The sequence below is a fragment of the Gopherus flavomarginatus genome, chromosome 1, assembly GCF_025201925.1.
Source record: "Gopherus flavomarginatus isolate rGopFla2 chromosome 1, rGopFla2.mat.asm, whole genome shotgun sequence".
Classification (NCBI taxonomy): Eukaryota; Metazoa; Chordata; order Testudines; family Testudinidae; genus Gopherus; species Gopherus flavomarginatus.
The window spans coordinates 314,309,375-314,335,910 of NC_066617.1; the positions used below are offsets into that span (position 1 = coordinate 314,309,375).

At 45.8% G+C, this 26,536-nt stretch overlaps 1 protein-coding gene across 4 annotated transcripts in view; it reads right to left on the reverse strand.

Moving 5' to 3' along the window:
• Positions 1-13,345: 13,345 nt before the first annotated feature.
• Positions 13,346-26,536, reverse strand: part of CAB39L (calcium binding protein 39 like) — a 108,997-nt gene continuing 95,806 nt past the window's right edge. For all 4 annotated transcript variants that reach the window (XM_050950767.1, XM_050950760.1, XM_050950776.1 and 1 more), the window contains 3 exons: positions 23,112-23,177; positions 22,251-22,394; positions 13,346-15,451 (listed from right to left, as the gene is read on the reverse strand). In XM_050950767.1, coding sequence (XP_050806724.1) covers positions 15,272-15,451; positions 22,251-22,394; positions 23,112-23,177 — 390 coding nt within the window. In that variant the 3' untranslated portion in view covers positions 13,346-15,271. The remainder of the gene's footprint in view (positions 15,452-22,250; positions 22,395-23,111; positions 23,178-26,536) is intronic.

The window sequence follows — 26,536 nt, forward strand, 5'->3', positions numbered from 1 at the left end:
AGGCTAAGGCAGACTCCCAGTCTGCCCCAGCTCTGCACAGCTCCTGGAAGCGGCAGCATGTCTCCTCTCTGGCTCCTAGGCACAGGAGTCAGGGGGTGCTGCGTACTGCCCCCGCCCCAAGTGCCGGCTTCGCAGCTCCCATTGGCTGGGAACTGTGGCCAATGGGAGTTGTAAGGGTGGTGCCTGTCAGAGCGGGCAGCACCCAGAGCTAGGAGCCAGCCGTGTCAGCCGCTTCTGGGAGCCACATGAAGTAAGCGTTGCCCAGAGCCCAAACCAACTCCTGTACCTCACCCCCCCCTGCCCCAGGTTGGAAGCACCTCCCACACTCTAACTCCCTCCCCGAGTGCACACATCCCCTCCTGCACCTAGCCCTGAACCCACTCCTGCAACCTAACTCCCTCCCAGAGCCCACACCCCCTCCTACACCCCAACTCTGTGCCCCAGCCCTGAGCCCACTCCCAGGGCCGGCTTTATGAACTGAGGGGCCCAATTCAAATACCTGGCAGTGGTGCAGGGATTTGGCGGCACTTCGGCGGCGGGGGGGGGGGTCCGCTCCGGGTCTTCCAGGGCACCGAAGGACTCCCTGCCGCTGAAATGCTGCCAAAGACCCGGAGTGGACCCCCCAACAGAGCCCCCAGCCACTGAAATGGCGCCGAAGACCCGGACCCCCCCCCCCCACGGGTGCTGGATGAGTAAAAAAAAACCAAACCTTTAAAACGCCTAAGGCGTGGGGCCCTTTTAGGCGCAGGGCCGAATTCCCAGGAATCGGCCTAAAGCTGGCGCTGCCCACTCCTGCAACCTAACTCCCTCCCAGAGGCCACACTTGAGCCTGTGCCCCAGCCCGGAGCCCCCTCCTGCACCCTAAACCCCTCATTTCCGCCCTCACCCCAGAGCTCTCACCCTCAGCCAGAACCCACACCCCAGCCCAGTGAAAGTGAATGGGGGTGGGGGAGTGTGAGTGATGGAGGGAGGGGTGATGGAGTCACCGGGGGGACAGGAGCAGGGCAAGGATGTTTGTTTTTATGTGATTAGAAAGTTGGCAACCCTAATTGTGCACCATGCAGGAGGCAGCCAATGGCAGTCTAGATTTTTTTAGGAACAGTGGGGAGTTGGCAGTACTGGCTTCTGTGAGTATTGAAATGGCTTATGGGATGTGAACTCTTCTCTATATAAGAAACAATAACCAAACCAGGAAGAAGACGACGTAGATGAGGCTTTTATAAACTAACAAAGTCATCCAAAACACAGGACTTGGTGGTGATGAGGCACTGCAACTACCCAGACATCTGCTGGGAAATAATACAGCAGTACACGTTATCCAACAAATTCTTAGAATACACTGGAGACAATTTTTTATTTCAGAAGGTGGAAAAAGCCGTTGGGGAGAAGCTATTCTAGATTTGATTTTGATAACTAGAGAAAACTGGTGATATTTGAAAGTGGTAGCTTATGTAAAAGTGATCATGAAACGGTAGAGTTCAGGATTCTAAGGAATGATAGGAGGTAAAACAGCACAGTAAAGAAAATGGGTTTCAAGAAGGCAGACATTAGCAAACTCAGGGGGGTGGAAGGTAAGAGCCCTTGGGAAGCAAGTCTAAGGGGAAAAACAGTTGAAGTGAGTTGACAGTTTTTCAGAGAGTCATTATTAATGGCACAAGAGCAAATTATCCCCCTGTGTAAGAAAGATAGGAAGTATGGCAAGAGACCACCCTGGCTTAACCAGGAGATCTTCAGTGATCTGAAACTCAAAACAGAGTCCTACAAAAAGTGGAAACTAGGTCAAATTACTAAGGATGAACATAAATAAATAACACAAGTATATAGGGAAGAGAAAGGCCAACGCACAAGGCCAGGATTAAACTAACTAGAGCCATTAAAGAGTAACAAGAAAGCATTCTACAAATACATTAGAAGCAAGAGAAAGACCAAGGACAGAGTAGGCCCATTACTTAATGGGGGCGGGAGGAGGGGGAACAATTACAAAAAATGTAGAAATGGCAGAAGAGCTAAATGACTTTTTTCTTTCAGTTTTCACCAAAAAGTTTAGTAGCATTTGAACAGCTACCTTTAATGAATGCCAGTGAAAATGAGGTAGGATCTGAGGCTAAAATAAGAAAAGAACAAGTGAAAAAATCACTTAGACAAGTTAGATATCTTCAAGTCACCAGGACCTGATGTAATACATCCTAGAATACTCAAGGAGCTGACTGAGGCGATATCTGAGCCATTAGTGATTAGCCTTGAAAAGTCATGGACAATAAGTGAGCTTCCAAAAGACTGGAAAAGGGCAAATATTTTGCCCAGCTACAAAAAGGGAACTAAGGACATCCTGGGGAATTACAGCCCAGTCAGTTTAACTTCTGTACCCAGAAAGATAATGTAGCAAATAATTAAGCAATCAGTTTGCAAACACCTAGAAGATAATGCAGTGATAAGTAACAGACAGCATGGATTTGTCAAGAACAAATCGTGTCAAACCAACCTGATAACTTTTTTTTGACAAGATAACGAGCTTTGTGGATGGAGGGGGGGAGGGAAGCAGTAGACATGGTATATCTTGACTTGCATAAGGCTTTTGATATTGTGTTGCATGACCTTCTCATAGACTCATAGGTCAGAAGGGACCAATATGATCATCTAGTCTGACCTCCTGCACAAGGCAGGCCACAGAACCCCACCCATCCAATTTTATAACAACTCCTAACCCAGGACTGAGTTATTGAAATCCTCAAAATTGGTTTGAAGACCTCAAGCTGCAGAGAATCCACCAGCAAGCGACCCGTGCCCCACGCTGCAGGGGAAGGCGAAAAACCTCCAGGGCCCCTGCCAATCCGCCCTGGAGGAAAATTCCTTCCCGACCCCAAATATGGCGATCAGCTAAACCCTGAGCATGTGGGCAAGACTCACCAGCCAGCACCCAAGAAGGAATTCTCTGCAGTAACTCAGTTCCCATCCCATCCAACATCTCCCCGCAGACCATTGAGCAGACCTATCTGGTGGTAATCCAAGATCAATTGCCCAAATTAACGATCTTATCATAACATCCCCTCCATATACTTATCAAGCTTTGTCTTAAAGCCAGAAAAGTCTTTTGCCCCTACTACTTCCCTCGGAAGGCTGTTCCAGAACTTCACTCCCCTAATGGTTAGAAACCTTCGTCTAATTTCAAGTCTAAACTTCCTAATATCCAGTTTATACCCATTCGTCCTCGTGCCTACATTAGTACTAAACTTAAATAATTCCTCTCCCTCCCTAACGTTAACCCCCCTGATATATTTATATAGAGCAAGCATATCCCCCCGCAGCCTTCTTTTGGCCAGGCTAAACAAGCCAAGCTCTTTGAGTCTCCTTTCATAAGGCAGTTTTTCCATTCCTCGGATCATCCTAGTAGCCCGTCTCTGAACCTGTTCCAGTTTGAATTCATCCTTCTTGAACATGGGACACCAGAACTGCACACAGTATTCCAGATGGGGTCTCACCAACGCCTTATATAACGGTACTAACACCTCCTTATCCTTGCTGGAAATACCTCGCCTGATGCATCCCAAAATCGCATTTGCTTTTTTAACAGCCGTATCACATTGGCGACTCATAGTCATCCTGCTATCAACCAATACCTCAAGGTCCTTCTCCTCCTCTGTAAGGTCCTAAACAAACTAGGGAAATGCAACTTAGATGGAGCTATGATAAGGTGGGTGCATAACTGATTGGGAAACAGTAATTATCAGTGGTTCACAGTGGTTAAACTGGAAGGGCATATCAAGTGGGGTCCTGCAGGGATTAGTTCTGGGTCCAGTTCTGTTCAATATCTTCATCAATGATTTAGATAATGGCACAGAGACTACACTTATAACATTTGTGGACATTCCCAAACTGGGAGGGGTTGCAAGTGCTTTAGAGGATAGGATTAAAATTCAAAATGACCTGAACAAACTGGCGAAATGGTCTGAAGTAAAGAGGATGGAATTCAGTGAGGCCAAATGCAAAATACTCCACTTAGGAAGTAGTTGGTAGCACAAAACCTAGGTGTGCTAAGGAAGACAGCCCTGAAAAATAAAATGCCAGTTTGATAACATGGTTGCAAGTGTGATTGATTGATTTATTGGTACAGGTCTAGCCTCAAGTTGGCTAAAGCCTAGCATCTTCCTGTAATCTTGTCTGACTAGCTGCCATGTGATGGTAAACTAGATCCCTGCTTCTGTAATACAGGTGTAGACAGCAGTAATAACACAGGTAGTGCTATGCCTGGGTAGGGCCCTAGTGAGAGGCCCACAAGCAAGTATCCACATGATTGAAGTGCAAAAGTCTGACCCTGGCTTGCACAGTAGTTGCTTGGTTTAGGCTGCAGGCAGTCAGTGTATCATCCAGGGGACAGCAGGATTATTGGGTATATAAATGCACAGATTTGATGCTGTACAAGGGGGGGGCAGGGAGAGGCAGAGAAATGCTTATTGCTGGTGATGCTTACAGCTACATGGCTGGTTGAGTGAGTGCAAATCTGCTAAGCAACTTTAGGCATCTTTACTGCAAACTGATGCCTTCGTGTCATAGCAGGCACAAAAGGCCGCACATGTTAATTAGCCGACTCACCAAAAGGCTGAATGCAAAGCTGCATTCTGCTATTTGGCATGGCCACCAGAGGGCAGTGTTACCAGATCATTAAGTTGCTGGTTGCTAAACTTCACTCGATTCACAGCAAGCGTGTGTGGTGAAGCATTTTCCCCAAGCCCTGTGGCCTTGCGTTCTCATGTGTGGTTTCTCTGCACGGGGAGTGCACACATGCCGGTGTCCTTTTTTACAGCAGCAGGACTCTAGCAATATGGCAGCTAGATAGAAAATTCCACTGCAGCAGACTGTGAAGGACAAAGCGATGGCTGATAAATGCCACAACAGTTGAGCCAGCACAAACTAATAACCATGGAGGGTAATGAATGACCCTAGCCTGAATGTAATGTAGGGGCCAGGCTCTCCTTGAATTCCCCAAGCACAGCCAGCACTGTGTCTGGGCGCTGAGCAGCAGGCTTCTGAGTGCTAGTTACTTTTTAGTATAAAATTGTGTTTTCTTTACTGTGCCCATCTTAAAATCCATTTAACTTGGGCAAGCCCTGGCCTTCCTGCTCTCTCCCATTTTGCAGCTGATGAATTGTCTGGCTCATCTTTGATGGCTTGTGCAGCGTGTGGCTCTACTACAAAGCCCTTGCTAAAGGCCACATTTTCCCACCATTACCACTGAACTGGCTGAGTCATTTAAAACCCAGGGATTACGATTAGGGCTGCGAGTCTGTCACAGAGGTCTCGGAAGTCATGGATTCCATGACTTTCTGGGGCCTCCATGACTTCTGCAGCCGGCAGATGTGACTGACTCCAGGGTCGCCCAAGCAGCTAGGGAGGCTCCAGGGCCAGCTGCACCATCCCCCCACCCCAGCAAGGGCAGCAGCAATCCCAGGCCGCACCCCCCCCCCCGCACCCGCCAGCAGCAGAAGCAGCGGCCGCCCCAGGTCACCCTCCCAACCCACAGCAGTGGCAGCAGTCCCAGCGTCCCCCCCACCCCCCGCCAGCAGCAGCAGTCCTGGGCTGCCCCTCCACCAGCAGCAGTGGCAGCACTTCCAGGCTGTTTCCCCCCTACCTCCCCCTGCAGCAGCAACAGCAGTCCCAGGTCACCCACCCGCCCCATCCCTACCAGCCGCAGTGGCAGCAGTCCCAGGCCTCTCCTCGCCGCCACCCGCCAGCAGTAGCAGCGGCAGTCCTGGGCTGCCCCACACCAGCAGCGGTGGCAGCAGTCCCAGCCAGCAGCAGCAGCAGCGGCGGCGGTCCTGGCCCCCCCAGCAGCAGCGGCGGTGGCAGTCTTGGGCCAGCAGAGCTGTCCCCCACCAGCAGCAGGTGTCCCAGGCTGCCCCTTGCCAGCAGTGGTAGGAGCAGTCCTGGGCCACCCCCATCCCAAGCACCAGCGGGCACCCAGGAGCCTCCCCCGACTACCAGCAGGTGCCCTGGCTGCCCCCCCAAGAGCCTACCAGAGCACTCATCATTTATATATAGTACATGTCATGGACAGGTCACAGGGATGTGAATTTTTGTTTATTGCCTGTGACCTGTCCATGACTTTTACTAAAAATACCCATGACTAAATTGTAGCCTTAATTATGATGCTGAACTAACAATTTCTGAACGGAATTTGGTGAATTGTCAGCAGAGCAGGGTGACTAACTTAAAAGGAATTTTTTTAAAGGGTGGGAGGACTTATGCCCTGCTTTTCTTTCTGAAGTTTAAAGGTGACCTGTATCATAACCTTAGTCCCAGATTTGGACCTTAGCGTCCAAAATATGGGGGTTAGCATGAAAACCTCCAAGCTTAGTTACCAGCTTGGACCTGGTACTTGCTGCCACCACCCAAAAAATTAGAGTGTTTTGGGGCACTCTGGTCCCCCTGAAGAACCTTCCCTGGGGACCCCAAGACCCAAATCCTTTGAGTCTCACAACAAAGGGAAATAATCCTTTTTCCCTTCCCCCCTCCAGGTGCTCCTGGAGAGATACACAGACACAAGCTCTGTGAATCCAAACAGAGTGACTCCCCCTCTCCGTTCCCAGTCCTGGAAACAAAAGCACTTTCCTCTTCACCCAGGGGGAATGCAAAATCAGGCTAACAAATCCAACACACACAGATCTCCCCCTGATTTCTTCCTCCCACCAATTCCCTGGTGAGTGCAGACTCAATTTTCCTGAAGTAAAGAAAAACTCCAACAGGTCTTAAAAGAAAGCTTTATATAAAAAAGAAAGAAAAATACATACAAATGGTCTCTCTGTATTAAGGTGACAAAATACAGGGTCAATTGCTTAAAAGAAATATGAATAAACAGCCTTATTCAAAAAGAATACAAATCAAAGCACTCCAGCACTTATATTCATGCAAATACCAAAGAAAAGAAACCATATAACTTACTATCTGATCTCTTTGTCCTTACACTTAGAAACAGAAGATTAGAAAGCAAAAACTACTTCTCCAAAGCTCAGAGACAGCAGGCAGACAAAGACTCAGACACAAACTTCCCTCCACCCAGAGTTGAAAAAATCCGGTTTCCTGATTGGTCCTCTGGTCAGGTGCTTCAGGTGAAAGAGACATTAACCCTTAGCTATCTGTTTATGACAACCTGAGACATGTGACAGTCTCTCCTCCTCCCACTCCATGAGAACACCAGAAAAAGGACTCGCTCTTCCTTTTTTTTAAAATCAGATATTAGCAATGGGGGGGAGGGGGAGAGAGAGAGTCAACATTTGCCGTTTTAATTTAAAAAAGGGGTAGAGGGGCTCATTTTTCTACAGTGTGTTTTGTGAACCATGTGCCACTTTTCTTCAGCCAGCTCAGTCAGGAGCCTAATGTCTGGTTTTGCTGGCAGGGCATGGCCTGCTACTCTGCGCTGAATATTGAAAACTCTTCCACTGGCACTGAACGGCTAGGGACTGGTGAAGGTGAAGCCAGGCAAGCTGCAGACTGTCAGGCAGCGATGGTAAACAGCTGGTAGCAGACGAAAACCAGCTGACTAAACTTCCTTCCACCTCAGTGACTTAGCTCGCTCCTGCCTCTTGGGACAGGGCGTGGCCAGTTTGGTCAGTAGGTGTTTTGAGACGGGGTGGGCTGGCCTGCAGAAGAGAGCACAGCCTATAGCTTTGGCAGAGAAGACAGGTGCGGAGATGGCAGCCGGTTCCTTAGGTGGGGGAGGGAGAGGTACTGAAAAAGGGGAGACACTAAGGGCTTGGAGTTAAAATTTGGCATAACTGTGGCTGTGTGTGTAGTGTTTGGCCAGACCTAGTGACCCTGCTCTGGGCCTGAGTGTTGGAGCGCAGCTGATGAGGGCTAGACAAACCTGCCGTTCGTCTCACTGAGAAGTGTAAGCACAGTGCTGCAGCAGTTCCTTTTCCAGCCAGCCCAACCCAACAAAGTTGCAGAGAAAAAAATCCCCCATCTGATGGCAGAGATTGGAAAAATGACTTGGGCGGGGGGGGCGGGGGGGGGGAGGGCAGCCACCACCTCCTCCCTGACCTGAGCTGAACAGTAGGCCAGGCCTGAGGCTTTAAAGAAGCTCATCATCAGGCACCATGGCTAAGTAGCCAGCATCACTGCCGCATTGATTTTCAATGTGCTATCAAGGCCCCGTGGCACAAGAGCACTAGACAGACACCCTCTCCCATGTGTGTTTGTGCAGCCTGTACTTGGCACCACGGCCCCATACCCAAATGGGCAACATAGTCCCTTCTGGTAATGCGTGACCCTATGGGAATGTACAGCAGGCTGAGAGAGAAGGATCATTATAATGTGGACTCCGGAGTCTCAGACAGGCTGATTGGATCGCTCCGTAGCGCCGAGCTACTCACAGGCTGCTTACCTGTCAATTGCTTGCATTACACCTAGAAAAACCCACTGCTTTCCTTTTTGTCTTTAATGAATGTGCCAGGATTTATACTGGTCCCTTTCTCAGCAGGGATTTTTCTTGTTCTTGGCTCCCCCCATGCAATGTTGCATTACTGTGCCCGGCCCCCCAACCCACAGTAAAGGGTGAGATTGTGCATCAGCGGGGTCACACCGAGGTTCGGCTACACGCAGTCCTATTCTAAAGCTAGCTCTGACAATGACCTTACGCAAATCACCAATCTTCTTTCCGTAAGTTTCTCCATGTGCAGCTTTAAAATGGGAAGACAGTTGATTCTGCTACCTTTCCTATCTTTGTGGGGGTAGTGCAAGAACATACAAACAGCATTTTGCCTTTGCTGTGCCCCCTTGCAGGCATACACATATGTGTACACGTGGCAAGGTTGCCATCCTGCCATGTGCATCAGCAAATGGCTGGCGTGTGTTGGTTCGCTGGATATTTGCATATGAAAACCAGGTGCATGCAGCAATGCAGCTAAGTGTGCCTCATGGTAAAAGACTGGCTCCAATTAGTTCATGTTTGCCCAAAACTTTGAACAAATGCAAAGTGCTAGGGCCTGATAAGTATTTTTGTTAAGCAAGTTCAAAGCCTTGTCAAGGCAGCTGTTCTCAAAGTGAGTTCAAGGTCACTGTTACAGTTGTCACAACTACATGAATATAGATAAGGTCCCCACTAGTTTGCAAAGAATGGGCCTTCGTCATAAATGGTGTAAAGGTCAGTTCCATGTAAATGTCAGAGTCTCCAGCACGCAAATGTGCCAATCTGTCTTCTTTCCGAGAAGGAAGAGCCAAGTCATTAATTGATTAGCCTCTTTCTTCCCCCGAATGAGTTTTTTTAATTCTTCCCATTCGCATCCCTGGAAGAAGCCCTGGAAGGAGGGGGATGCAGTTAAGGCACAGGACTGCTAGTCAGGAGATCTGTGTGATCTTGGGCAAGTCATTTCTCTGGGAGCTGCATAGCACAATGATGAGCACAACAGACTCCTGACAATGACTCCCGAATGTTTAGCAACACATTGCCTTTTGCGTAATATAGCATATGTCTACACAGCACCTGGGAGCAAGGCTCCCAGCCCGGGGCCACACAGTCACATTAGTGCTCTAAAAATAGCTGGGTAGGCAATGTTTTTACATTGTGTAGCTTAGGCTGTAGCCTGGGCTCTCACACTAACCCTGCTCCCTAGGACTGAGCGCCCGGGCATAACAGGAAAGCACTGTCTACATAACTGTTTAGAGCAATACGTGAGCCCTGCCAGTGTGACTCTGGGAACTTGGGCTGAGCATTCCCTGATGCTCCGTAGACACACCCACAGAGAAGGTGCAGGCACATGCCATTCCTTGCTTTCAAGGGGAGCTGCTGGTAATGTGAGAAGGGGAGACAGGAACATGCCCAGCTTTCCTGACCATGGATGAACCTCAAGGAGAAATCCTTAGAATACACAGAATGTTTCTCGTCATTTTGTGCACTGTAGCCTGTGCACATAAAAATATTTGACGTGTCTCGCTTCCTTAAGTTGATCTCACATTTGCTACTCAGAAAATTTCATCCCTTACTTGTGTATGTGGCATCAGAGAGACATGCTGTCCCTAGGAAAACACTATAGCACTTCAAAACTACAGTAGAACCTCAGAGTTACAAACACCTCAGGAATGGAGGTTGTCCGTAACTCTAAAATGATGGTAACGAAACGTTATGGTTCTTCTTTCAAAAGTTTACAAATGAACATGGACTTAATACCGCTTTGTAACTTTACTGTGCAGAAGAAAAATGCTGCTTTCCCTTTATATTTTAGTAGTTTATATTGAACACAGCACTGTACTGTATTTGCTTCTTTTTTGTCTCTGCTGCTGCCTGATCACATACTTCTGGTTCCAAGTGAGGTGTATGTTTGACTGGTCAGTTCGGAACTCTGAGGTTCTATTGGAATCACAACTGGGCACTAAAGGTCTGGTCACACTCCCAGTGACCTCAGTAGCAAACCCCTCACTGACTTGAATAGAAGCAGTTTCAGAGCCGCTGTGCTGATGGAGGCTGCCTTGTTCTTGACAAAGCAGAGTTCAGGATACCAGAGATTCAGGAACCAGCATGCTTTCCTTTAAGTCCATGCGGAACCATTAGTAGGGATATCCTACTACCATCCCTCCCTACATGCTTTGTGAAGTGAGAAGGGTCTGGGGTGACTTACCCACACCCCCTTTCAACTCCAAAAGGAAGGCAGAGATTTGAAATCCTGACTCACTGAAGTGTATTCAGATGTGTATGACAAGTAATGGGCCAGTAACATTCCCCAGGGCACACCAACCTTGTATATAAAACACAGATACACAAGCTTAAGTCATCAGCTATTTCAAAATACACCCCTACTAGCTACTCATCATGGACTCCAAGGTAGAGTGGCTAAGTCAGTGATGCGCACAGCAGCCTTCCAAATGGTTTGACTTGGGTTCAATTGCCAGCCTGAATATTTCAGACGTGGTACAGTCTAGCAGACAGGGTCCTTGACTGCAAATCAGGGGCTTTGGCTTCTAGATCCTGGGTTCTACTGGTCTGCTGTGTGACCGTGAACAAGTCACTTCACCTTTCTCTGCTAGTGTCTTCTCCCACTTTGTCCATCTTGTGAGCCCATGGGGGCGGGGCTGTCGTGTTTGTACAGAGTACGTGGCCTGGAGCTCAACTGGTGTCACTAGGTGCTACTGTAATATAAATATTCAGTAATAAATATTGATCTATCATTTAAGTGCTATCAGCAATAGATTAGGGGTGGAATCCTGGCCCCACAAGTTTTGCCATTTACTCCAATGGAGCCAGGATGTCACCCTAGACGAATGTCATTTTGATGGGTAGCGAAGACTTGTGGCTTAGTGTTGAAATTACTTAAGGCATGCGGAATCATGGTGCCAGTCTCTCTCTCTCATAGTTGGCTTTAATTACTGTATGAAGCATCCTAGATACTACAGAGAAGACTGCTTTCCAAATATACTTGATGGGTGTAGGGCAAACACAACCGAGCAGAACTGTTTACTGTAACACTCAGATGGAAACAGAGTGCCAAATTCTATAATTAGTGAAGGCTCAAGTTCCCCATCAGACAACTTTCCCCATTTGTTGAAGTAGACTGAGGATGAATAGCTCATCATTTTTCATTACAGAGGAAGGACTGTGATACCTGTTTTAGTCAAATTCTTCATATTTGAATAAACTGTCTAAAAACTCAGTTAAATGGGTTGGTTCGTAGTTTCCAGGCACTTGTCTGTATGAAAGGTTTCTATGTACAGATGTAACAGCATTCTGCAAGTTGCCACAAACCAAGTCTCCACATCCAAAAATCCCTTGACCTTTGGGTGGGATTTGGAATCTGGATTCTGCAACTCAAGCCTCATTTCTTTTTTCCTCCTCCCTACAAGTGTTCTTTTCACCTCTCGCATTGATAAATTGTGTTTTGGAATCACACAGCTCCCACTGATATTAATTTTAGTCCCTGGGAGAAATTGCGATTTCCTGTCGGGAGCTATTTCTGAGACAAAACAGGAGCCCTGGTTGAAGCACAAAAGGAAATTAAAAAGTCTATCTTTACTCCAGGATGAATCAGAGAAGACCTCATCTTTCAACTAATTAGAAATGTGTCCCCCAGCCTGCTGTGAAATATTATTATGAAGCCTAATGGGCTCCTCAAGCTTAATTTAATCACTATCATTTCTGGTGCTCTCTCCTTTTACAAATGCGAAACAAGTTTGGGAAAGATTTTGAATTGCCCTCAGTGTGCTGGAAATAACTTCATACTAGACTGAAAACACTGAGCCAGCCCTATGTGCAATAAACTGGAAGGAGGTGGATGGGTCTGGCTCTGTACAGGGCCACGTTAACAGTCTGGAATTCTTGGCACACCAGTGCATGGGTCCCCTTAGCCCCGATCCCAGCCCCATGCTGTGGTCCCATTTCTGCTTGTGGTGGTAGTGGCCACCCTTATAAGAACTGGCTTCTGGAGTGCTCAGCTTCACTTTTTGGGTCAGTCTGGGGCCTCTCCGCTCTTTGCACCACTTTGGGCAGGCTGGGGTATGTTCAAGACGACAGATGATGCAGCTCCACTTACTCCGATGCAGGCATGGGACTCTCTGTATGGGTCCCTCTTCCCCTCTGGAGCCACAATGCGGGAGAACAGCTAGACCATCTGCCCACACTGAGTCTTCTGCTGGGGCCCCTCAGAACAGTGGGTTTCAGAGTTAACAACCCACTAAGATGGATGAGGCTGTTCACACCTTTCAGAGCTACTGTTTCAGGCTGCCTGCAGCCTAAGGCAGGCATCACTGCATTGGTTATACCTGGCTCGCTTCGCAAACATGAGAGCTAGAACATTTTTTGTAGATGAAAGCTGAGATTCTGACGTTATCACGACTCCAGGAGCTGAGGCCCTATGCTGCCTATGTGTTAATGCAGTTCCTGATATGGGCCGCACCTAGGAGGTCCTAAGCACATCTTGAGGTACTGAATGCCCCAACTCCCACTGGTTTCAGCAGCTTGCAGGAGACTCTCCACAGCTCAGAGGATCAGACCCTTTAGTGAATAGCTCTGAAGCTTTTCCACACAAAAAAGCCCCTCACTACTCTAGAAAGGCTCCCTTATCAGCAGTGAAGCACAGTGTGTCAGTGCCAGCCATGTGGCATGGCACTGAAGGTCACAGGAAGGCCAAATTGGATTGTAGCCTGGGACTGTCAGGCCCCGTGCCAGCGAAGGCTGCAAATGTGATGTTTGCAAAGCACATTGGCTCTGAAGGAAGTGATCATCTGTCCTCCTCCATCTGTGGAAGTTGTGGCTGGTGGAGGAGAGAGAGATAATTTAGGAATGAAAAGATTCTAAGTGAAGGTGTTTTTTGAGAAGGTGGGGGAGGGGAAGTGAGGGAAGGAAATAAACAGTGATTAAAAAGCGTAAATTAGTAACCATGCCTTTAATAACTTGTAAATATAATTTTAAAATTTCAAGCAGCTAAGATATACATTTTTTGTCTATGCCTGACACCTTCAACGTAAACCAAGTGTTGATGACCTATTTGTTTCGGTTCACCCCTTTTCTAAAGCATACAAATTAAATTCTCAATCACCTTAATATACAACAGTTTTATGGACAAAAATCTCACCTGATTTCTATCCTTTCACTGAAGTATTTGCTATGCAATTATAGCTGGAGAACAATGTTTCACTCAACAAACAGAAAAACTCAGATTTAAGCTAACGGAAGAAATACTTCAAGATATTCTCTCCCCACTCTCAAACTCCTCCACCAAACAAAATACCCAGAATCACAGTGCTTATTTCCAAGAAGAAGAAAAAATGATGGCAATAATGTCTAGGCAACTCTTTTTGGACCCAAGGCTTTATTTATCTTAAACATCACAGTGCAATGATTTCCACTTCCACGATGTTCAGCCTCTAGCAAAGAAACTGCATTCACATCTGAACAAATCAAATGGAACATGCTAACCCTGCGAGCCCAAAGTTACATTCCTAGAACCATGTTCAAGCTTCTACAAGAAGTGGCTTGATTTTCAGGGGGGCTGAGCCTCTGCAGGTCCCATTGACTCCAGGGAAGCTGGGGTTGCTCAGCTACTCGGAGTTAGGCCATTTCTATTCAGATGCCTAAATAAGAATTTCAGAGTCTGATTTAGGTCCCCAGGTTTGAATGTTTTGGGCATGATGTTCCCAGCACAGGCAAGTATGAAGGAGCAGTAACTGAACCACTACAGAATCCACATCAGAGGGTTCCCAACCATGGCACAGATACTGTATTGGCACAGATATTGGTACTTTAGGCTTGTATCACTGATACTCTACCTGGGCTTCCCTTAGGACTCAGCTTAGGGTTCACTCCTGTGAAGTGCCGAGTACCCCCACTGACACTGAAGCCAATGGGAGATGCACGCTTCAGGACTGTGCCCAGAATAAGAAGTGCTGAATAAGGCCCAATTCTGTTTCCACTGAAGTTAATGATAAAATTTCTACTTATTTCAATGGGAGCAGGAGCAGGTCCTTAGCAATACACCTCTGCCCTTAGCCCTGATGTATTGCCTGGCTCCCATTCAAAGTGCATGTTCTAATTCCCAGTGGAGCTAGGACTTCTCCTGATCAGTCTTATTACAAAGACTGGGGTCTGGGGCAGCCTCGGCTGCATTGTAGGGTTAGATCAGATACAGAGGGATGGGAGGCAGTGGGCACTGGCTGCCCCACCCAAAGTATTAGCCTAGTTCCCAGGTTCAGTTGGTCAAACTGGTGGGAAAGCTCTGAGCTTGAGTGAAATAAAAAAGACTGAAGGAATGAACGAACATAACAATAAAGTGAAAATGTGAACCTTATTTTTTCAAATCTATTTCCCACTGCTTTAGCTAACAAATCTACTACCTAAGTGTAGATAAGTCAGTCGCCCAAAACCCTCTTTCACAGTCCTCATGTGTACGCAGAACTAAAACAAATTCACAACTACAAGTGCAAAGAAAAAGATAAAGTTACAATCTTCTGAGCTCCTACTTTGTGCATTTATGGGGAGCTCAAGTTTGCGGATAAAAGCAAGAGCAAAGAGGTTCATTCTTCTGGAGTGCACATATGAAAATCTACCTTACCAGCTTCTAATACAGAGGGTGTCTAAACTGACATAAATAATCACAGACTTGATTAGAAATAATATATTATTCTAGACTTTTTTTTTTTTTTAGTTTTCATGTAAGACCTTTATACTCTTGACATCTATGTGAACAAAGAATCAAACAGGCACTTCTCAAGCGCTATTGTGTTGTTAAATGACACATGGGAGGAACTGAACAAATATGATTTAATGCCTACGATGGGAAATTAGGGGAGATCTTCATGGTGTTGGCTTTTTCAAGTCTCGGATCTGTTTAATCAAGTAGTTCTTCTCATCGGTGAACTGTTCATCATCTGTCCTCTCTTTCTGGAAATTGCTCAGAAACTCAATTAGCTTGGGTTGGTTTTTCAATAGAATCTCCACGATAGGCTGCGTTTTGTTTGGACTGGCCACAAATACCTAATATGCAAACAAAACCACACACACACACAGAGACAGAAAGAGAGGGATGAACAATCAGAGTCATGATACTGCCCATCATCATTCTCTGTTGAGGCAACTGAATGCTGGTGGCCACATTCTCTGGCGCCTACTCTGTATCCACTGAGCACAGTATCCAGTGAGGGGGAGAGGGAAGGGGCTGCATATTTGTTGGTTGCAGCTACCTGACCCTGTGGCCAGTTCTACACTGACCTCAGGCCCAGCATACTTTATAGTAGCCTCTAAGATCCTTTCGTCTAAAGTATGACAGCTGGCTATGGCTCCCAAGAGGTTGTCTGCCAGCTGGGGATTAGTGCAGTTGCACTCTGACCATGACCCTTCCATTTCTGACAAGCATCTGTGTCTCCGGAGCTGCAGGGAGGGCATAGGAACAGACTGTGCTAGCCACATATTAGCTGGGAAGATCCAACAGCTTTCCTGGCCCTTTAGTGGCACAAAGCAGCCAAAACAAGAAAGAAAATCTATCCCTGTATCTTAAACATATGTTAAAGCTTCCCATAATCTTGCTCATTAGCAGCTGGAAGTGAAGTTGCACTTGACCTTATCATCACTCTCCCTTATTCTGTTCCTTTTATTGACGGATGGTTTGATTGTAATGCTGAAAGTTGGCTATAAATCCCTGATCGCTTCCACATATGCAGCCCTCCAACATGAAATGTCTTAGAACCATATTTATTGGGAGAACAGGCGAGTCTTGTGTTGGTCATAGAATTTCCATAATAAATTGAAATAGCCTAAAATTAGACCAAGAGATTTGTTTTGATTTGTGAACTTAAGTCACATCCTCCACTTCGCCCTAGTCCATTTTAGCAAGCAGTCTGTGAATGGAAATTTACAGGAGCAGGCTCCACATACATTTCAATCTGTTTGCTAAGCTCACAAGGACACAGCAGTGAGGCAGATCAGAAGGATAGTGTAACACGCTTACATACGCAGCTCACTGCCAGCCCAGTGCCTTGGAGGTGCTGTCTGTGGGTCACCCATGTGAGAAGCTGGGATCTTCCCTTTGTAGCAATCCGCACTTGGGAGGCACTTGCCTTTTGTCCTCCCTGTAACTCTCTTTTGGCTCCTTGTTAGTCTGAATCTGAGGGCTTCTCCTGCTTACAGCTGCAGCCTCCTTCAAAGTGAGGTTCCGCAGCAAGAAGCTGTAGCCTGAGTAGTACTGTAGCCTGTGGCACTGATGCCTGAGCATGTCTCCCCAGCCTAGATCTCAGCCCCTGTGCAGATTCCCACATCCTAGGAAGGACAAGGCCACTGAAGCAGCTCCTCCACCATACCACAAGGTGCAGATTTGCACCCACAGGTGTCCTCTTTTCAACAATCTGACCCTTTGTTCAGAACTTTTAAAGTCATGGACTTCTTTTAATTCCTGGTGACCTCTAGATGTCCACAAGCAATGGCAACTGACTCAGTAGCGCAAGACTTCACCAAGACCCCTTTAGAGCAACCTCCTTGCCAGATGCTTCAAGTTCTCAAAAAGTGGCATCAGTTATTAGGGGCACATTCCTTGTTCTGAGAGGTAGTCAGCTCATGGCCCTCTTGAGTGCACTGAGAGGTACAGATAATTTGTTCAGCCACTGCTTTGACCATTTAATCATTTTAAAAACATTCCTTCCATTACAAATAACCCTATTATACAAACTGCATGTTGTTTCCCACAGTTCGGATAAATAAAAATTGTTTGTGAGAGCACAATACAAATATATTTGCAATGTCTTGCATTTTCAGAAGTATCTAGTGATTTGGGTGCCCAATCCGAGACAGCTTAAAGGAACCTGACATGCAAAAAGCACCCATCCACAGAAAATCAGGCCCTGTTAAGTTGTCTCAAGTAGGCCACCCTAAAATTAAAGCACCAAAAATGATTAATCAATTTGAACATTTAGACCACCACTGTAGCTACACAGTGTGAAAGGAACAGCCTGTGAACATTCTTGAAAGGATTTAATTTTAACACTGGCTCTAGCCTAAAATATGCATTAGCATAGCAAATGATTAAAAGTGAGATGATGTCTCCTGTTAGACTGAATTCTTTAGCTTCTTGTCTGATTGCTTATAGGTTATAATCCTCCCCCTGAAAAAGTGGCATAAAAGATAGAAAACTCAAATGTAAATCATCTTTTGACTACTAGACCTACTGCAGGACTCAATTTCAACTCACAAATACTTTTTTCAAACCCTGGGATCGTAAAAGGATTATAAAACTGAATGACCAGCTCCCTCAATCAACTACAGTACCACAATGTCACAGTATTGAAACAAAGAAACTTTACACATATCTACAACAAAGAATCTTTATACCTTGAGGCTAGATACAGTATGAGGTTTTATTTTTTAAAGTCTCCTGCTAATGCTTCGCTTGAAGACAATTAAAAAAAAAAAGATATATCCCTGGAAACAACATCAGTATTCCAGCTAGTTGGAATATTTCTGAAAAAATAATTTTGTGGAGATATATTGGTTTCAACGACATATCTGTCAGGAAGGGTTTTGTGACTGAGAGTTCTCTGGTCACCTCTGAGGAGTTTCAACACAACTCCACTTTGTGAAAATGTTTGAAAGGTTGTTTTTTTTCATTCCAACACGGAATGAAAACAAATGTCAAAACTCAAAAGTTGCCATGAAATAGAACTGTTGTCCTCTAGCTGGCTTTAAATCGGTATTGTCCATCCAAATTGATAAACTGTACACTCCCTATCCACTCCATAAAGTATTTGATCAGAGTGTTCTGGAGTCTGACCTTGGTTCTCACAATAAATGACAACGTGTCATCATCAACCCAAGGGAACACAACAGGGATAAAGATACTAAAATGGTCTGATACTCGATGCGTCATTGTGTGGTCACTGATAATCTTTGCTTTTTTTAAGCACAGAGGCCAAGGCTACTGAATGTCACAGGATCTTGATGAGAATAGTTCACTGTAACCTCTGACCTACTTTTAAATGGTTAGAGATTATGGTCCAAATCCAGTATGCATAACTCTATACATCAACCGGCCAATTGACCCACCAGGGCTGAAACTGGCCCCAAGATTTTCTCATATGCATCGCAGGGGGATTACCACCTTGCTGGAAGTGCATGAAAGCTCACGTAGCTGCACCTACAACATCCCCCACAGACCAAAGAATTATCAAGTCTATAGCTCAGAAATAACACTGTGGGCGTGTAAACACAAACTCGGCTTCTGCCCCATGCTGAGTGGAAACTGTCAGTATTGTCAAGTTATGCAGAACCATTTGCAGAGTGAGCGACAGGAGATAGCTTTGTGATGTGCATGAAAGAGAATGGAAAAATGAAGCTAAGGTCAATCTATTTTTAGATTTAAACACTCAAACCTATCTTGCTACATCTCTGCTTAAGAAAAACGTTATATTATCCTGAACCACCACTGTGGGGTGAGTTCACAAAATAACTGAATTGTTTAACATGATAGTCAAAAGAGGCTGATACTATTCTATATTTGTATGTGCATTGAGTGCAATATACTGCAGTGTGCTTTACTTTTGATTGCCTGCAAGAGAACAAAGCAGCAAAAATCACATACTTGGATGGACGAATAATGGTAACAAATATATTCGTCAAAAGAAAACACATGAGTATTCAGAAAGACCTTTCAAACCAGATATTGATTCTCCTGCTGGAATGGAGAGGAAGAAAAGGTGTGTGTGTGGGGGAGAGGTTTTATTAACACTTAAGATACTCACTAATCCCCTTGTTTTTGTTACCTGGGGGCTACCTATATTCCCCAGGCTTTTAGGTGGCCATGAGTGGGTGACTGGTTGTGTAGGGTGGAGGCTAAGGGTTGAAGAGGTCTCATTTTGTTCGAGCAAGGGTAAGGGAGGGAGCAGGGATGATGAGGGAGGCAGAGGTCATGCTGGTGAGGGAACAGTTAGATGGGAGGAAGTACTGAAAATAAGACCTCATTACTTATCTTCTGTATCTCTGGGCAGAGTGCTCTGGATGAGTACAACAGGCCTCAGTGCTTGAAGAGTTAATTGCATTTTTAATTACCATCAAACTTAACCATAAAATATTTAGAATTATAGATGCTCATGGTTCTAGTTAAAATATTGCAGCTTCAAACTCTTAATAATCAGATACTGCCTCAAGGAGCTGAGAGTCATATGCCTTCTTCAGGGTCAACTGGGGCATGGGAGAGCTGGAATCTGGATACTTACTTAACAAGCACTTTTTTCAGTTCAAATGTGCCTAGCTGCAAAAACATCCAAGTCAGGTAATTTAAACCCAAATCTTTTGGCAGCTCGCAGTAAGTAGCAAGTATCAGCCACTTGGCAAATCTTTGATTTCATATCGGTATTGGCAGTCTGTGGTAATTTAAAACAGGACTAACTGGATACTTTCAGCACAGTTTGAAGTTATGGGAAAATAAAGACAGAGAGACCGACTTCCTCCCCACCCTCGGTTACACCAGCATACAGCTAGAGTAACCAGGGGGAGAATCAGGCCCAAGGACTCTGCACCCAGAGCAGCAAGGCACATCACTGCCTTTCGCCTGCCAGAAAGGGCGTCGGGACAGGGCAGTAGTTTTTCTATGAAGCGTACATTCTCTTTCATGTTTAGGGATTTCCTGGATCGGTTCCCATCATCAGCATAGAATTTATTAATAAAGGAAAACTCAGGACAAAATGCTCAGTGCCCTTCTCCCCTGCGTATTCTAAACTTGTTCTGCACTTGTGGAACAAGAACTGAATATACGAGAGCGCGCTATACTGTGGACAGAGAGGGGGATTTTGCTGCAACTATGGGCTCTCAGTTATGCTCTCAGTTAGAAATGTGCAACTTCCACTGGATGAGATTCTGCTTTGAATTACACGGTGCAACTCCCATAGAAAACTGTAGGATGAATACTGTGCGTACTACATTCATGTCTAACTGCTGCCATATGATATTATCGTAAAAATATTATTGAGTCTCATGGAAGCTGGAAGAACTTGGCCCACTGACATCAGCGAGGGTTGCAATATCATTCACTATTTGTTTCACATCGTGCCAAAAGTCCCAATCAGGATCAGGGCCCCATGGCATTAGGTACTGCCCAAAATACATGGGTAGGCACTGTCCCTGCACTGAACAACCTACGAACTGGATACTCCAGGCATGAGAAACAAAAGCACGGTGGACACTGGGAGGGAGGATGAGGGTGACAGTAATGATATCATATGGTTACATAGATACCTATGATTACAAATCACTCCAAATCCTCAAATTTCTATTTTAAACAAAATAGATAAATAAAATCATCTATTCACCACTGTCTGATTTCTTGGAACAGCCCAGCAGAACTGGGTGCTTAAGAGGAATCTGAAACAATAGATGGTAGTGGCTTATGGATTAATTCAGGGACTGCACTTCATGCATAGAAGTTCCATGCATAAGAACGTGACCATTAGCAAATATGAAAAAGTAGCTAACAGAGACCAATTCTCTCTCTCCTCTTCCCTCCCCTGACATTTGAGCTCTTAAAGATTGCAAGTATTTGGGATTTGCTCTCTCCAACTTATGTTTGAGCTGCATACCTCCTGATAAGGGGTAAGAGCAGAAGCTACTCACAGTAGTTTGGCTGTCAAGAATAAGTCAAAGGCTTACACAAGTAATTAAGTGCATCACTGAGGCTTATTATGCAGGAAGCAAAATATTGAAATATGTTGGGAATCCCTGTGGTTACTTTACGTAGATGAAAGATTGTATGGAGCAGCCATACCATCCTTCAAGCCGCATGCTAGAGATGTGAACGCCTGCTGAAAGATCTTTTGCACAATAGAAATGGCAGAATCAAAGACCTCAAAAAGTCTTTTTGCACATTCTGAGGGTGATGTAATTTTTTTAAATACTTGCCATTTGGTGCAATGTGGTCTGTTTTATAAACATCTCCCAGAGAAGGACACTTCCCCCCCCCCCATAGGTTTTAATCCCTCTTTTCTGCAAATTAATCTGTTCAAACTATGAAAAATACAGCCATACATATTTATGAGTTAATTTTGCATTATAGTAGCTCTGCATAATAATAATTCTACTCATCTTCTTGCTCAGGGCAAAAAATGTTTTTGATGGGTAAATAAAATTAAAAAAAATTAATCAAATCATGATGATAAAAGAAAGCAGTGTATGTGCCTGGGCTGATAATATTTTTATGACAATTTTGTACGGCTGCATTAGTGATCAGTGCAAAACAGAACCAGAAAGAGGCAGATTAAGCATATGCTGGTCTCAAACTTATCAAAGGCAAATCTCTTAAAATAATATAAAAATTCTCACTTGCTTCTGCCTCACCCAGAGAGCCAACACTGTCTGTCTGTTTAGGTTCTTACCCAGCACTGTAATATCTGATTGGTGGGTGCCATCCATATCAAATATTTTGGAATCACATGACTCCCCCAGTTCTCACCCAGAGTCACTATGACATGACCTAAGGCGGCTGAGGAGAGCACCATCGACCCCAGCAAGTAGTTAGTCTGCAGCAATCAGCCAGGCAATTTGTCACCCCTTGCTAATAATGCATTGCTGTAACAAGGGCCCCTCAGATCATTAGGCCCAGATCCAAATGACCCTGCCTTAGACATCACCTAGAGAGGGCAAGCAAGCAAGCGAGAGAACTGACTGTCAGGGAGAAATTTCTTATTAAAACATTTTCAAATGTTTGAAATGGTTTGTAAAACCCCACATTTTTCTGTGTTCTCCTCCCTCCCATAGTGAAAGAGAGGCTCCTTTGTCTCTGAAGGCCACGCTGAGTTACCTTGAACACATGGAATGCCTCAAACTGAATGTTGGGGCTTTTATCTCGCAGCAGGTTCATCATTAGCTTCAGGTTCTCTGGTTTGCTGATGTATTTTGTCATGATGGCAAAGTTGTGTCGGTCCAGAATCAGTTCACCCAGCAGCTACAGGAACATTTACAAAAACAAAGGCCTTGTGACTCATCACAGAATGTATGACTCAGATGAAAGCACCATATTTTTATCTTCATCCCCAGAGGTTTCAACAGAGTCTTATCTTAGGCCATGGTGGCTTCAAAAATGGAGGGCCTTTAAAAAAATTGAGGTAAATTTGCTGTACCTGTAAGTGAGATAACTGTCCAATAGCACTGATCATGCAAATAGTGCAGAGCTAGATACCATATTAAGGAACAGAGTAACAGTTGTATTGAGCCAGATAAAATAAAAGCAAGTACAACTACCCCACATTGTTCTGCTAATTCACCTCAATCCTTACATGCCCCACACTTTCCTGTTCTAGTCATGAGGAGACTGCAGATTTTATCAAATTGCTTGGTGCATGGAAAAATGGGGACTACAACGAACCTACCAAACTCACTCCCATCTGTGTTCTGAACTAGGCTGTGACACTGAGAAAAGAGGATGACACCCTCATTTCAGAGAAAGGACTCCAGGCTTTGCCATATGAGTTCACGAACTTTTTCACTGCTAACCCCAATGCAGTGACATAAAGCTATCTCCTGATTTGCACAAGCACTAGATTAATTTAAAAGAATTTCTTTGTAACCAAAAAAGGTATATTAGGCCACTCTGTGACAGTTGTTTAATAGTCCGAGCATGTTATGGCTAGTAAAAGAAAGGTGTTCAGGAATTTTACATTACCTTTAAAGATTGTCTCTTTGTGACATAATTCTCAGAATGAAGCAGTTTTTCATAGTCCTCAAAGATCTAAGGGAACAAGAAAAAAATCAGTGTAGCCATATTCTTCCTTCTCCCCATCCCCCTGTACTGGTCCTTCCTGCACTAAGCTTTGCAATGGCAGCAGCACAGCGCTGGCACTTCTTTATGATGCCAGAGCTCAGCCCATATTGACCACTGATTAGCAACGTCCAATCAGTGTTTGCTTGCACATGTGAATCCACCAGAGAATCAGGAACTTATTGCCTTTGTGAGTCACACCTTATGCCATCATCTTATACAAGATTATGAACTTGCTGCCAAAATAGAACACACAAATATAACATTAGTAACCAAAGACCATCTGAGGTAACTGTTATAGCAACATAGGGTTATATAAGTAGAGTGCCATCTATGTCCCTGGAAAGACAGACAGAGGAGGCTGGTGGAAGTCTGGCTTGTTAGAGTGACATTGCTATTTTTAAGTGGGTTTCTACACATGCATCTAACTTGCCCATTTTCCTTTTTGCTTCACTTCAGTTATCCTCATTGTCATTACTATTCGCTATACCTTGGAGGCTTAAAGATCAAAATGAAGGCACTGCAAACACAGCATGGGGCAGTGACACAGAGAAATGTAATGGAGTCATGCAATGTTTATAATGCCTCTTCTTAATGTTACAGTTTCTGGGCCTCACTAGGTTCTGAGGACTTTCAAAGTCCCATTGACTTAGTGGGAGTTGAGGATTGCTCAGCACCATCCAGGAACAGATCTCTTGTGCTAAGACATTTTGCAGTTCTTGTTCATTAAATGTAGACAGAGCCATAGGGGGGCATGGTGATTTACAAACAGATACTCAGTGCTGAAAAAAAATATGAATTTAGAGAGAGACTCAACATGTTATACCAACTGGTTAGAATGGGAGGAAAAGGTAATGAGACTACTATTTTGTGTAGTGCTTGCATAGCTTTATTTTATTTTATAAAAAATGTAATGGGCCAAATCTTGAGCACTAAAATCAATGTAGCTCCGTTTATTCATCAGTATAGCTCCATTGGCATATGACCGAAAGACCGGGTAAAATGGGGCAAGACTCAGGGCCAGAAACCTGAGGCCAAGGGTTTTAATGATTGTGGGAAGCAAGAGCCAATCACTCAGGCAGCTAGACTGTGCCACTGTCTATGCTGCCAGGCCATACTGCTATTTTTAGCAAACTAGCTCACGCAGAGCTAGCGTGTGTAAGCCTGCCTGTGGTGAGAAGCAGACACTCAGCTGCGATGTAGATGTACTCTAAGACTCCAGTCCTGCACTGAGTACCAGATGGGTGGAGCTTTGTGTTTGCACAGAGCCCCGGGGAGTCAGGGCTCCATGCAGGGATTGGCTCATATGATTCATATGTTTGTTAAAATGAAAAGGAGCTGTGTCAATGAACCAGTCCCTGGCTGTCTCGTCATTCAAAGAGTGAACACGGAGTGACACTTACCTCCCATCTCACTACATGTCAATGGTGGGCATTTGTCAGCATTGCCACAAACCTCATTCTCAGAGCCAAATCTGCCCTCAGATGTATGTATTCAACACACCCTGATTTCAGTGGGAGTTGTTCATTTGTATCTCAGGGCACAATTTGTCCTTTATTGTTTAGGATATAATGGGAACGTCTATACAGCAAAGAAAACCCTTCGGCAGCGAGTCTCAGAATCCAGGTCAACTGACGTGGGTTGTGATATAGGGCTAAAAATGGCAGTATATACTCCTGAGGGAATTCTGTGCCAAAATATTAAAAATTCTAGAAGTTTTATTTGTCAATAAATAAATGCAGAGGCTCCAGCATGGCAGTGGGGAGCACAGGCCACTGGCTGCATGAAGGTGAGAGATCACCCTGCAACTTCCTCACTCTCCACCCCCAGGACACAGACTCAGTGGTAAGGCTGCACCTGACCCTGAAACAGCACAAGGCCTGGGCCTGCCCTAGAAATACCCTAGGGCTCTGCCCCTTTATGCCAGGCGCACCACGTGTGGGGCAAGCAGGCTCAACCAGGCAGGATCCAAGTGTGGAGGGGCTTAGTGGGGGGAGATCCAGGTATGGGGTGAAAAGAGTCTGTGTGGGACAATCTGGGTGCAGGCAGCTCAGTGGGGGGGTCTAAGTGTGGGAGGATCTGGATGCACAGAGGCTCATTGGGAGGGTTCCAGGTGCAGAGGCAAAGGGACTCTGCAGGGACTTCCAGGTGAAAGTGGTTGGGGCTCAGAGGAGGAATCTTGGTGTGGGGGTCTCAGCTGGGGGGTCTGGGTGCTGGGAGAATAGGGCTTGTTCAGGTGGGGGTCTGGGTACAGCTAGCTGGGAGTCAGTGGGAGTTTGGTGCAGCTAGTTGGGGGATGGTGGCATGGGAGTCTGGATGTGGAGGCTCAGGGTGGTGGAGCTCATCAGGGTGCGGGTTTGAGTGCAGGGAGCTCCATGGGGGGTGGTCTGGGTGCAGGGGTCTGGAGGCAAGGGGTCTGGATGCAGGGAGTGAGGCTTGGAAGAGGTATCTGGGTATAGGTGGCCCAGATGCACGGGGGTTGGGAGGATGGAGGAGCAGGTCCTTGTACAGTGACCCCTCCCCCTGCATCTGGGGAGCAACGGGGGCAGGAAGCAGGAGCTTCCTGCCGCTGGGGGAGGTTTCTGGGGGCGGGTCGGACACAGCCCCAGCCACTTCTTGCAGGGAAATGGGAAATCCTGTTCTCTCCTGCCTCCAGCCCAGCCGGGACTAGTAGCTGATCCCAGCTCAGGGTAGGAGCCACTGGCTGGGGTGTCCACAGCTCTGTGGTGATTTACCTCTCTGCCAGCTGCTCCAAGTGCCTGAAATGATGTACCTGCGCAGCTAGGGAGTGGTGTCTGGCTGCTCTTGCAGGTCCCCTTTGCTTCCCTATCAGAAAGTCATTTTTCTGCAGGGAAGCATGCGCAGTATTCCTCGAGGAGTAAATACAGATGTTCCGGCTTGGGCTGGATCCTGGGCTCTGAAACCTGGGAAGGATAACAGAGCCAAGGCTCCAGCACAAGCCAGAATACACTGCTATTTTAGCCACAGCAAGCCTGAGTCAGTTGACCCAGGCTCTGAGACTCACTGCTGCGAGAGCTTTTTTCCCCCCTTGTGGTGTAGACATACCCAATGTCTCCATTTGTTGGGGAAAAAAAGAGTGAGCCCAATCTTGCAAGGTGGTGTGGGTGCCTCCTGCAAGGTGCTGCCTGACCTCAGCTCCACTGGCTTCAACACACCTCACAGGCTCAGGCCAAACAGGAACAGATTATGCTTTGAGTCTCCAGGTCTCTTATTCTTATGGGGGAATTCAATCACCCTAACATCTGCTGGGAGAACAATACAGTAGTGCACAGACAATCCAGGAAGTTTTTGGAGAGTGTTGGGGACAA